Genomic DNA, 13,402 nt, shown 5'->3' on the forward strand with positions numbered 1-13,402 from the left:
ATTGCATGTTGCCAAATTTATTAGTGTCACGACCGACTGGAAATTGGAACATTAAAGTTCATATCCCAATCAATTATTTGATTTTTGTTTGTGGAAGACTCGAAAAATACATTGTCAACTTATTTATTCTTGGGTTTGACTCCGCCCATGTCGGAATGTTTGTTTATTTTTCAAATGAACTAAAAAATCCCCATTCAGAATAATCTCTTAAATGTCAAGAATGTTCTCTTCGAATGAATATTTCATATTTACACCAATTGGAACCTGAAACAGCGGCAAAGTTTACATCATATTCATATTTATCGCGGTCCTGCTGAATAGTGTTGGGACATAGCGAGTCAAATCCAGCCGCTGTGGTTAGTTAAGATTTTTTTTTGGCCGGCGAATCAACTTTGCTACCATATTAACATCCTTGCTGAAGATAAGCTATCTTCATTTATTTTTTATCACGCATGCGCTAAACAAATCTCGAACGTTCAAAGAGAGAAGAAATGAATCCAGGTTTCCGTTTCCTTTCTGAGGAAAGTTACCTCATCACTGCGCGGAGTCTACGAATGAGGAAGCGTTCTCGGCAGACGCCTTACTAAGCAGAGAAATAATCTTACTGAGGTGTCGAAGCTCGACTGGTGGCATGGTTTAGTCTAAACTTAGCGGCAGAATGAGACATTTGACATGTTGTAGAATAGCGTAGTTAGTATTCGTGCTCCCTTTTTATTTTGGCGAACATTACAGCTCTCTCTTTTACGCATTCGAGTGTTCTCATTGACGCGAAGATATTTTTTTTAAAGTACTTCAGAAGAATTTTGTTTGAGTAGACGGTTTCGCCACCAGCGCTCACATAAATCATCATCACGGGATAAAAATGGTAATCGTGATTCGCGAAGGGTAGATTGTGATAAAATATTCACTCTCAATTCTCCCGGGATTCCGTTCATATACTCGTCAGAAAGAATCTACGGAATGGCTCCCGTACTCCGCTCGTCAGTTGTTAAAAAAGAGTCAGTGCCAAAAAGAATACCTTTCCCATGGTGCGATTAAGAGGAGCGACTAATTCTTCTATTGGGGTAGAATCATCTCCCGACGGTCGTTGAAGTCCCCGCACGAACCCTCCCCAAATGCGCGTCGGGAAGGTGGCGCTGGTGGTCCTCACCGTGGCCTTCGGTGCGAGGGCGTCCATAAGTAAGGCTCCGCTCGACCCGATGAGAAGGCCGGTCGCTCGGGACAGACCGCCGTGTGAGCTGGAGTTCAGCTTCGGCCTGCAATCCCCGGAGGTCTTCGCCAACGGGAGCCTGTGGGATCACCAGCGACGGGAACTCTACCCACCGGGAACGTACTGGAAGTGGGACTCCTCGAGCAAGGACGACTTCTACCTGGGCTGCCCATGCAACCTGGGACGGCCGTGTCTTCGGAAATGCTGTCACCTGGGAATGGTGTTCAACGAAGACCAAGGTTGCGTGCCGAGTCCCCGAGAAGACGAAGAATTCCGCGTCTCGGTGTCCAGCGACGACGGAACCGAGAATCACCGCGTCCTCGCCTCAGAGAACTTTTACCTCATCTTCGGGAACACTTGTCACTCCGGCTACTACAGGCTCAGGCCGGAGACGTATGAGGACAATGCCTACTTCGTACGGGCCTCCAACGGATCCCTGGCGATGCCCAAGGCTCAGGTGGCCAGCCTGTGGAAGGATGAGTTCTGCGTGGACCACGACGTTGGCGTGGGTGAGGTGAGGCCCTACCTGTGCCTCCCCTTGTTCAAGAGGATGTCCACGGGGATCCCCTCAATCCAGTTCCCCACCTTTCTGCTCGTCACGGCCCCCGTTGTCTGTTGCACCTTCCTCGCTTACGTCTTCTTGAAGGAGGCGAGGCAGACGCTGGACTCCAAGCTGAGGATGTTCCTTCTGTTCAACGTGTTCTACGCCTTTCTCCTAGAGGCCTGCGTGATGATATACGCGGGCGAGATTAAAGAGTTCCAGACGCTGACTTTGGGTAAGATGAGGCGGAATTTCCTTCAAAACGAGTTTCTCTTAAGGCGGTTGGAATTTCGATAACCACGAAGAATCTCTTTGGTGTTCCTTACATTTCCTACGGCAAAAAATAATCAAATTCTTGCCAGGTCGAAAAATGTTCCTTTCCTCCCGATGACAGAAATTCACTCCAGGTTGAATTTCCCTCATTTGGGGGAATTCCAAAGCTCTTTGAGTGTTTGAAAATTTCAGTGAGTGTAAGGAACAGACAGTGATTACTGTCTATGTAAGGGTTTCAAATTCGGTTGATTATTTAAAATTATCTGAAATGGGGTAAATTTTTAGTGAATTTTATTTCTTATTTTTTACACTTGATTTGTATTTTTTAATAAGTTAATCAAACAAAAATTTGCGGATTTTTTTAGCTAAAATTCACTTCATTTTTAACTGCAAGATGTGTTTGACGGGCGTCTCGTTGTCTATCTATTTTTCATTTTTTTGGAACTACTTTTATAACTTCATTGAACCACAATGTCTAATTATAATTATTATTATTATAATTTGTATTCTACCGGTAAAGGTTGGCTTTGGACGGACACAGACTATACAATGATACAGCGATACGTTTTTATGCCTCTCCTAGCAAAACACAAAAATAGAAGTATTTTACGACAGCTCTTATTCCTAAAGTAAAGTTTCCATAACTCGACACTGCTTTCTTTGCTCAAGGCGTGTCAACTTTTCAGCATTAGGAATATCCTTCGCGAATCTATCTAATTTGCCGAAGCAGATATCAGTATATAAATCTTTGTCTTCTAAGGGGTTTATCTGTACGGTTGGATCATTCACGCTTTCTTTTAATTTCCCTGATCACCCTCCTTCAGCGGTTTTATTTTGGATTCAAACCCACCGCTAAAGTACTCTTTCGTACAAGGGATTCTAAATATACGAGAAAATATTTTCTGGATTCTAGCCCCAATTCACGCGTGGTTAAATTAAACTTAAAACCTTGAATAAACCTCCACGTCTTACCTCGTCAATGCCTCCAGACTGGAAGATTGAGAGGTCAAATGGGCTTGAGAATGGTCTGCGCGAAGCACTCATTGCTTGCATTGAATGCAGGCAAAGAATGCATTCATCGGGTGTCAGCGTTTGAAACTCCTCCACGCGACGCGCGAGGAATGCGCTGCGTTGGAGGATAACTTCGGAGCTCCACTCGTCTCTGAGAAAGAGGAACTCTTTTACTCCTTCGCCCTCGCCATGAACCGCGGGAAGCCCTACCGTCGGCAAATCGAACACATGAGTCACAGGCAAGGCCTTATATGTACATTACATAGAGAAAACACATTAGACACATATGGGGATCTAAATTGTTTGCGCTAAAATAACGTATAACGTGATGTAGAAGCACCCACGAAAGCAATATACAGGGTTCGTCCGGAAAATAAGTGTACTGAGCTCAGGAAAAAAAATTTATTACACTTTTACATATCTTAAGCTAATATTCCTCAAATTAGGACCCTTGTGAGTCGATACACTTGTTCCAGCGGCGTTCCCATTCCTGGAACGCTCCCGCGAAGGCATCATCGGGAACCTCTCGAAGACTCGTCGTCGACCTCTTCTCTGCCCTCCACGAACATCTTGTGCCACCGAAAGATCATGCTTCTGGACATGGCTGACTCCCCGTAAGCCTGTTTAATCATACCGACAGTTTCGGTAGACGATTTCCCAAGCTTTACCGCAAATTTGATGGAATAACGCTGCTCCAAAAACTTCGGCATCGCGTTCCGTGACGTGGGTCGAAGCGTGGAGGTTCGCGTTAACAGAGCTCCTCACTACACCACAACTCAGAGCCGACTGCCTTTTTCAGCGTCGCTTGCCAACATACCCCCTCCAATCGCAGCCCGCCAGAGCGGTGCTGGGCGCGCCTGGAGCGGCGCGCCCAGCCCAGGAGTCAATATACTTATTTTCCGGACGAACCCTGTAACATTTGGACGGCACAGCAGTACACAAAATAACATAGGTAACGCGTAAAAGGACCCTTACATTGTAGATTGTTTGAGCTTTTGGTCTTCTCTATTTCCAATTGGTTCCATGTTGGCCAACATGGAACCGCTGACCCGGCGGAAGACCCGAGAGGACTTAATCGAATAACTTCTGTGGCTTCAGAAATACTGAATAGATGGCGCTGCGTTCGTACGACTTTGGTCTGACTCACCATGATTCAGGTGTAACAAAACGGCCCTTATTTTTCGAATATCTCTGGTAATTAACTAGTACATGATATATTAAATTTCATTAAAGGATGTTTAAAACGTGGAAGTGGTAGTCCAGTTCGTAGGCCACTGGGCTACTGACATGGTTCCAAGAAAGAAAGACCAAGCCCAAATGCAAGAAAGGTACTGACTGACCCCTCCCTACCCTGCTAATGTGTTAATTTTATTAAGGCATCTCATTCGATGCTTAAATCATCATCCAATGAGATGGCTTTTAGGAAAGGGGACGTGAGATTGACGGAGGCAAAAGAAACTATGGCGGGTTCTCACTGAATGTCTTGGAACAATAAGTAATTTCAATGTATTACGGCAGTTAATATTCTCAAGTGGTACTGAGTATATGGCTTCATTAACATTAACGCTAATCGGATTGAATTTTATTTTCAGCAATTGGCTCCCAGTTTTTCGCCCTTGCCGTGGGATGCTGGATAACCGTCATGCTCTTCTGTCTTTCTAGATCTTCTTGGTGAGTAGAGACAAGCGATCCCAAAATGCTAGTTGGAATTATCCGTTTCAAAATAAATAGCTATAAGTTTCAAAGAGTTTGGTTTTATGAGCATTCTAGGGGCGAGGAATCCCATTTCCCCCAACGATGTCTTAAGACGGCAGGAACTTGTTTGCAAGTTTCCATACAATTGATGCCGATCTTGGCAAGAGGACGCACTTAGAGGTCTCCATTTTTGTCACTCACCTTTAATGCATTCTGCAGATTTTTAATTCCGAAAATGTCGACTTTGAAATCTTAAAATCAATGGAAGTAAAAGTAACAAATAAATTTTCTACAATTACATACATACGATTTTATTAAATTTTAAGTCCGGAGAAATGCAAGCGTAAAACTTCAATGCTTTGGGCGCTTTCAATGAAATCGAACATTTATTTATTTTGCAAAAGTAAACCTTGCAGTTTTTGGGTAATTGGTTGGAAAGACAACTCAAAAATACGAACTTTTTAGAACAAAACGAACGAACTGGATATATATTGGTATATATAGTATACCAATATTTGTTGGTAACGTTTTGTGAGGTTTTTGCTGTGTGGATAAAGTTAATTCTCTATTTTCATTTAATTTTGGCGTTCAACCGTAATAAGAGTAAACTTCATTTGCAATTTGTAATTTGCATAATTTGCAAACCTTTGAGATCTTCATTGCTAACACTTAATGTATTCCAGTAAATTTCTCAACTTGGCGGAAGAAAAACGCGAAGATGCGCGCTTGTTTCTCGCTGTTGCGAAGGAGTGATAGCATGACGCCGCATGTCTGTTTCCAGGGCCACAACCTCTGACGATTCAGGAGAGAAGAAGGCGAAGAAGCTGGTGTGCTACTGCGTCTACTCGTGGGGAATCCCACTGCTGGCCACTTTACTCGCGGCGGTCAAGTTGAAGGGCGAAGTGCTGCCCTACAACGAAGTGAACCCGGGATATGCCCAAGACAGAGCCTGGATCGGAAGTAAGACCATTTATGAATTCCCAGCATGCACTCTCCCTGACTCACGGGTTTTCTTGTCCATATTATTATTTTCGCCATATTCAATTGGAAAATAATGGCGACTCAATCCCGAGCCCGTTCGTTAAGCGTTGATGATTGAACCAATCCACGGTATAATGAAATTGTTGAACTAGCAAAAGCCGAACTGTCGAATCGGTTGGATTTGGATTACGACCGCCGTCGCATTTTATTTAAGAAACGAGTAGTCACGACCATAAATTCCTTCGTTTTTTTATGCGTAAACACTCTGTAGGGTTTCCAACACAGTATTATAAGTAAAGATTGTGCCTTGAAACTTACGCCTGTTTCTTTGGATTTAACTCTTTGAATGTTGGGAGACAACGTAACAACAAAACAATTACTGATTAATTGCCAATGGTTCATGGAGGATGCCAAGGAGGAAAACCCAGTGGCCGCTTTCCAAAAGAGAAGAGAGGGACTCAATCCCAAGCTTCATAGACCCGAGCATACCCGCTGGATCCGATCGCGGCGCAACAAATGCGTGATAAAGCAGCAGGGAAGGGTTGGAGTTTGGAAAGAGAAGGGCAGGGCTCTTTAGCGTTTACAACCTATCAGTCGTTATCAGGAATGGCAGGATGAAAAGGACCTTTCGTGCGAAGTGTCCAGTGCAATGGAGGACGAAGAAATCACCCAGAGTATTGAGGGTAAACTGCATTAATTAAGAAACACTGTGTGCATATATGTGTTGGTATAATATTTAAGAAATCATTAGCAGAAGAAAGCGGGCCTAGCGGCTGGAAGATAGCTTCTGTGACACCCATTTTTAAAAATGGAGACCGGGAGGACCCCAGTAATTATAGGTCAACATCGCTCACCTCCATCTCCTGTAAGATTCTTGAGCGCATCATTGTTAGTTCCATACTGAGGTACCTCGATAGCCAAGATTTATTGATTAATAACCAACACGGGTTCCATAAAGGTAGATCCTGCGAAACTCAACTCGCACTATTTGTTCATGACATAATGCATTCCGGTGAAAGTAATATTCCAGTTGATGCAATATTTCTAGATTTTTAAAAAGCTTTTGATAAAGTCCCTCATTGCAAGTTACTCGCGAAGTTGAAAACTTATGGAATACGCGGGAGTATTATATGCAGGATTAGACAATTTAAAAAAAATCGCGTTCAACAGTCGTCCTGGACGGTGTATCATCCGATACTGTCAAGGTCACGTCGGGTGTACCACAGGGAAGTGTCATAGGCCCCCTTTTGTATCTTATTTACATAAATGACCTCAGCGCCGTGGTTAATAGCAGGCTCCGTCTTTTTGCTGACGATGCAGTGATTTATGGGGACATTCGAAGTCGCGAAGACAGAGTCACGTGAGCTAACGACCTAAATGCAATCCAGACTTGGTGCGATACATGGCAATTGGAATTAAATTTGAAGAAATGCGTAGTAATACATTTTTGGGAAAAGAGTAACACCCCCCCCATTTAGTTACAAAGTGAAGCAAACAGAAATCGCGAGGGTAGATTCCTTTAAATACTTGGGTGTAACAATTACTCACGATCTGTCCTGGGGAAAGCACATACGGGAAATATGCGGTCGTGCTAATAAAAAATTGGGATTTGTAAAAAGGGTGCTGGATAAGTGTGACGAAAAAGTGAAGGAACGATGTTTTCTTGCCCTAGTCAGGCCCCACCTAGAGTATGCTGCCAGTATATGGGATCCTCAAGAGATAAATTTGATTTCGGAATTGGATCGAGTTCAGCGGAAGGGGGCTGGATTTGTCAAAAATTGTTACGACCCACGCAGTAGCGTAACTACTTTGCTAGAAAATTTAGGCTGGGATTCCCTTACACTGCGTCGTTTACAATATAGATTAAACTTATTAAAAACATTTAAAGATTGGCCCTTTCCCGATGACATCAAGAATATAATACGAACCCCAACGTATTACGGGCGGAGGGATCACGAATGTAAGATTAGAGAGATCGACTGCAGGACAGACAGATTTAAATGGTCATTTTTTCCAAGAACAATAAGAGACCAGAATGCTTGTAATCGAAATCCTCCAGGAGTCGGCTCGACATAATAAGTATTAACATACAAGGTAGCGACTGCGCAGGGTTATACTATTATATACTACTACTACTATATATTTATATATTTTTTTGAAGGTTCCCCTTACCTTTCCCCATCCATTTGAAAAACCCTAACCCCCTCATCCCTTACCCTTTCCTCCTGGTGCTGCACCCTATGCCACACACCTTTTTGGTGGCTCGCAGGGTATTGATGTAGATGTAGAAGGAGTGAGCAAGTTGCTCCATCGTTGCCTGGAAGCATTTCCCGGTCCTGCACGGTGTGCCATCAAATATTTAATTTTGTCCTAGGGCTTACTGGTATTGGTTGAGCTCTGCCCTCGGTTTTCCGGTTTATTACTGTATTTATGGTTTTCATTTTAATCTCACTCTCCGTTTCTGAAACTGATAGAGCTTTTAATTGTAAATATTTGCACATAATAAACATATGCTTTTTCGGGATGAGCTTGACGAGGTAATTTTACATTTACTGTGACAGGCATTGGTGTTTGCCATATTATTTGAGCAATGATTGTATGAATTAGCGCCGGACGCCGCAGTATTGTGACATACTTGTGAATAATAAAAAACTTTGTAAGTACCACCGATTTTGATTTAAAAAAAACAATCGGTCTCATCGAATAGTCGAAATCACCTGACGAAGACGACTATTCGACGAAACCGGTCGTTTTAAAATTAAAATAACTGGAACTTAAAAAGTTATTACTACTCATTTTTCATCATGAAGTTCCATCGGGTTAAGTCTAAAGCCATAGAATTGACATGTATGTAATTCATATGATCCAAAAAAAGCACCTTTTTCCACAATCGAATGTACACCTAACCACTTCAAGGTCATATTCAGCACATCCGCACTAGGGAACGCTTTGTATGACACTGGTGATCGCCAAACGCTCCTGCGGTGACTTGCGGGGCGCTGTGTAGGGGTAGATAGATGCACCCTCGGCTCCCTGATCGAACCTTTTTTTTCTTCTTTCTCAAATATTCAAAATCAGCTGACAATAGCCTTTCGCAGTGAACGTATAGCGAATATGTATGTTGGCAAAACTAAGAGAGGATGAGAAATAACAATAATATTGAACTCTAAAATATTGCCACGCTTTCAATAGTGCCTGCTGTAGTCACAAAAGACCGCACAAAGTTTGCGCCTAAATAGTATGAAACACTGAGATGAATGCCGGCAACAGAAAGCCATGATATTTTTTTGGACGACTGGCAAGAAGGCGAGGGGCGGTGAGCGGGTAATTTGAGGGAGGGGTGAGTTGACGCAGGATGAGTTGAAAGATTTGGTGGGAACAAGGTTTGCCTGGAGGGTGAAAGACGCAGTGCAGCTAGGTGCAGATCACCACTGGTGGTAGTTCGGGCAGAGATATTTAGGGAGAATTAGGCAGGGACATCAACGGATCTGAACCCTGGGATGCAGTTCTATCCCGGAATCGATCGCGAATGGAGTCTAGCATCGCCTTCGTACATTTCTCTCGACACACCACCAGGGAATCTCGATCAAATCTGCCAATTTGATTTGCTGACTTTTAATCGCCACAGTGTTAAGTATCCAATTTTTGGCAAAAGTGAGAGATGGAAGGGGAAGGGCCGAGAGGCGGAAGGGTTGCGAAGAGCGAGGGACGCGTTGGACTCCAAGAGCGACCTTGACGTAGAGGTCAATTTCGTGGACGGCTGCCTATTCAATGCTCGGGGCGAAGCCGCTGTGCTCCTTCCCTTCTGGTCTCTATCCTTCCACTCCCCTTTCCTCTCGCGCCATTACCCATTGTATTTTCCCATCATCTACTTCAGGTATTTCGCACAAGGATTCAACAGTGTCAATATGTGTTTGGCCCGCGATTACAATTTAACCTAAGCAAAAGTGTTATGGATGATTAATTCTTAAAAGTTCAATTTCTTGCAAATATCCCTTGTCTACATAACGCGTGAACATTACCTATGGCAGAAGTATCACCTAACACATAATATTAATGTTACAGAGAGTGGCGTAGGAAAAAAAGCGAGTCAAACCTAGATTTCATAGCCGGGTTACATAGAATCTTTTCTTCCCCTTAGTGTATGCGGGGATCCACACCTTCTTCGTCCTGAGGGAGACTTAGAAAACTGGAAAATTTACAAAACAGTGTGTTTCTTGTTGTTTTTTTGTGTTCCTGATAATTATTCTTTCTCCAATTCGTCTTAAAATACGATGTCTGTTCAAATTTAGTAAGATTTACAACATATAGGTAAGAATGGTTTGAAGTGCACCCCTACTGAAAACATGGTTTTTATTTACTTTGCAGTTTTCCAAAATTCGCTACTGTTCTTCTTTGGGGCGGATGCTGCGGTCCTTCTTCTGAACTTAGCCCTTTTAGCTATTAGCACGATGAAGTTACATCAATTCAACAAGGAGATCTCCGTCCTGGGCGACCAATCGGTCTTCTCTAAACACAGGAAAGGCCTGTGGAATCACAAGAAAAGGTGCGCACGGAATCAACGGTTTTAATTCTTTTGGAGCATGGAACATTTCTCAAAATGGAATATTTATCAACATCACGGATTATCAATTTGATGATTCGTTTGTAGCAGTTCTGAAAAATGTTGTTCCCTGCCATTCCATTCACTCCCTCAATAATCCTTGCTCCGACTTTTTCCATCACCTGTTTTTCGTCGTCTATCGTACGTATTCCTTCAACTTTCCTTCATTTTTAATCTTCAGAAAAATATCCTGCTTCAAGACATTTTTCAATCAATTTCCGACCGACGTGCCTATCCTATTCCTGCCTCTTCCTCATTTACATAACATTCTTCCCTCTATCAGTCTTTGAAATTCCCTTGCCAATAAAGACGATATGCATCCATCTTTCCTGGCTCCTTATGATATCTCCCAACTATCCCCTCTCGCTGTGCCTAGCACTTCCTCCTTTGTTTTCTTTTCGGTCCATTTCATCTTCTCCACACCCACGTTTCAAAAGCTTCTAATCTACATCAAAGTCTTACTTCAGTGACCATGTTTCCGCGCCGTACATAGCTACGCTCCATATCAAAGTTTTTACGAGTCTTTTCTTAACATCCTTACTCAACGTCCCAGTCATCAACGCCCTCCTCCTTGTGAAAGCCCCTTTGCCTAGCGCAATTCTTCTCCTTACGTCTCTACTACCTTGACCGTGTTGGTCCAAAACACTACCGAGATACGTAAACTGTTCTACCTGCTCTAGTTTTTGCCCTCCTATTTTAATGTTAAGCTTGGCCTTTTTCTTTCTAGAAAATCGCATAACCTTTGTTTTATTTATATTGATTCTCATCCCATACCTGTCGCACTGAATTTCCAATTCACCCAGCAATGCTTGCAGCCCCTTGGCTGACTGACAAACTAAAGCTTAGCCATCAGCAAACCTAACTAATTTTAAGAATTTTCCGCCGACTTTCATTCCAACTTACAGATCTTCCCATGCCTCTTTAATCATTTCCTCTACATAAAGGTTAAACAGCAACGATGATAAAGGGCAACCCTGCCTTACACCCCTTCCTAACAATGCCCATCCGGACTCCCCGTTCCCTACTCGCACCTGAGCAGTTTGAGACATGTACAGGTTGCGTATTAGCCTCCTTTCCCTCCAATCTATTCCTATTTTCTGCAAAATACTCATTAACTCTACCCAATCACTGCCAGAACCAATGAAATCCACGCTGATGTCCATTTGTTCGTTCCCAGGTTTATGATGGCGTTCCTCCTGCTGCTAATTGACTGCATTTTCCGCTCTGTTGAAGCGGCCTTCTGGATGGTTGCCCTACCAGAGCCTGGTTTGCAGGTCGTCGATATCGTAGATTCCATCTCCGGAGTCGCCATCTGCGCCCTACTGGTGATTGGCGACGGGATATATGTCCTTCTGAAGAGGGAGATGCTCCTCTTCCGTTCTTCGTGGTTTTCTCATGGCCGCGAGGCGAAGGAAAACGAACCCCGCCCGAAGAAAGTCGAGGGAATCCAAATTTGAGCTTCAAATACGATGCATTTGAGCTAAGAGTCAAAAGGACCGAAGTGAACTTAAGACGCTCTTTGTGGCAAATACTAGAAACTGAATTTTGCCAGGAAACCAACAACCAGCGGAGGAAGATGGAAGGGGGAAATTTAATGTTTGTGCCTTTATGTTCTTGGCCCTTTTCTAATTTGAAACATTCGTTGACAAATTAATATATTATTCAACGTAACAGTTAATGGTGAGATGCAGGTAATATTGAGACATAGGTAATATTGACATGTGGGTAAGTAAGGGAAATATTCCATGGCAGTGGTCAATCATCTTAAGCAAGAGAACGAAAGGAGCCAAAAATGTAATTCTGCATCATATTTGCGCCAATATAGCGCTTTGACGACCTTATAATCGGAATAACCTTAAAAATATTTATTTCGTATGATATGTACTTGCACAAAAATTAAACAAGTGACCGAATGATTATCTGAAACATAAGGTTTGCGTTTAAATTTGCCTGCATAATATGTTTATGGAGCTTATGAGGATAACTTTAAGTCAATTGGTAATAAACCGAACGGTATTAGGGTTAACCCTGTGAAATTTATCCATGATGGAAAGGAAACAAACTATGCAAATTTCACTTGAATAGAGATTTATTCACGACCCGGGTTTCAAACACTTAATTAAGTGTTTGTAAGTAACACTTGTTAAGTAACACTTCATTAAGTGTTTGAAACCCGGGTCGTGAATAAATCTCTATTCAAGTGAAATTTGCATAGTTTGTTTCCTTTCCATCAATTGTTAATGTTAATGTGAAAATGTTGGCATAACCTTTAACGTTTACGGTACTGATGTTAATAAAGTTTCAATTTTCCATCGCATTTGTGGCTTAACATTATTTTGGATTTTAAATTATACATTTTTCTACAAGCGGCATTGTTGAATAGACCAGAGAACATTTATTCGTCCCTGGTAGCTGCTACTTCAAAATAAAAGTGTTTAACTCCAGAGGCATACACCGCGGAAAATCTCTTTACGCATATACATGTATATTAACACGTATAATAATCAAGTGTAATTAAATCAATGTATTATTTTTGTTAGGTCTTTAATCATTGAAGGTAGGTTTTAGACTGACGCAGTCTGAACACCGATGTCTTTCTTAGCCTCTCCCAAGGAAATACAACCTGATACGAGTTACTACGATAAAGCCATCTTAAATCCTTCGTACCTTAATTTCCGCCAACTCCGCCTGTTTCCTACTCCACCCCGTTCCTAAGATTCTCCCCTCTATCAGATTCTTCGACATCCCAACACCAATCCAAATGCTCTGCATCCGTCTCTCTCCTGCCCCCTTATGATTTCTCCAAACAATCCCCTCTCCTCACCCACCATGCATAGCACTTCCTCGTTGTTTTCCTTTGCGATCCATTTCACCTTCTTCATCGATCTCCTCACCCATATCTCAAAAGTCTCCAATCTCTGCATATCTTACTGCTTCAGTGATCATGTTTCCGCACCATACTAAACCATGCTCGCTATCAAAGTTTCAACGAGTATTTTCTTAAGATCCTTACGCAATGAATCTGCCATTAATTCCCTTTTCCTTATCATTGCTCCTTTGCCAAACACAATACTATTCCACGTCTTTT

At 42.6% G+C, this 13,402-nt stretch overlaps 1 protein-coding gene across 1 annotated transcript; it reads left to right on the forward strand.

Moving 5' to 3' along the window:
- Positions 1–619: 619 nt before the first annotated feature.
- Positions 620–12,412, forward strand: LOC139692233 (probable G-protein coupled receptor Mth-like 4). Its single transcript, XM_071590301.1, has 5 exons — positions 620–1,986; positions 4,628–4,706; positions 5,512–5,690; positions 10,080–10,257; positions 11,492–12,412. Exons 1-5 carry the CDS (start codon positions 1,116–1,118, stop codon positions 11,769–11,771), a joined length of 1,587 nt encoding a protein of 528 aa, XP_071446402.1. The 5' UTR covers positions 620–1,115; the 3' UTR covers positions 11,772–12,412.
- Positions 12,413–13,402: the final 990 nt, after the last annotated feature.

The sequence above is a fragment of the Hetaerina americana genome, unplaced genomic scaffold (genome assembly GCF_022747635.1).
Source record: "Hetaerina americana unplaced genomic scaffold, ioHetAmer1.1.p SCAF_4, whole genome shotgun sequence".
Classification (NCBI taxonomy): Eukaryota; Metazoa; Arthropoda; class Insecta; order Odonata; family Calopterygidae; genus Hetaerina; species Hetaerina americana.

Coding starts and splice junctions, on each gene's coding strand:
- LOC139692233 (XM_071590301.1), top strand. CDS start 1,116: ATGCGCGTCGGGAAGGTGGCGCTGGTGGTCCTCACCGTGGCCTTCGGT. Junction 5,691..10,079: donor AGACAGAGCCTGGATCGGAA/GTAAGACCATTT, acceptor TTTACTTTGCAG/TTTTCCAAAATTCGCTACTG. Junction 10,258..11,491: donor CTGTGGAATCACAAGAAAAG/GTGCGCACGGAA, acceptor GTTCGTTCCCAG/GTTTATGATGGCGTTCCTCC.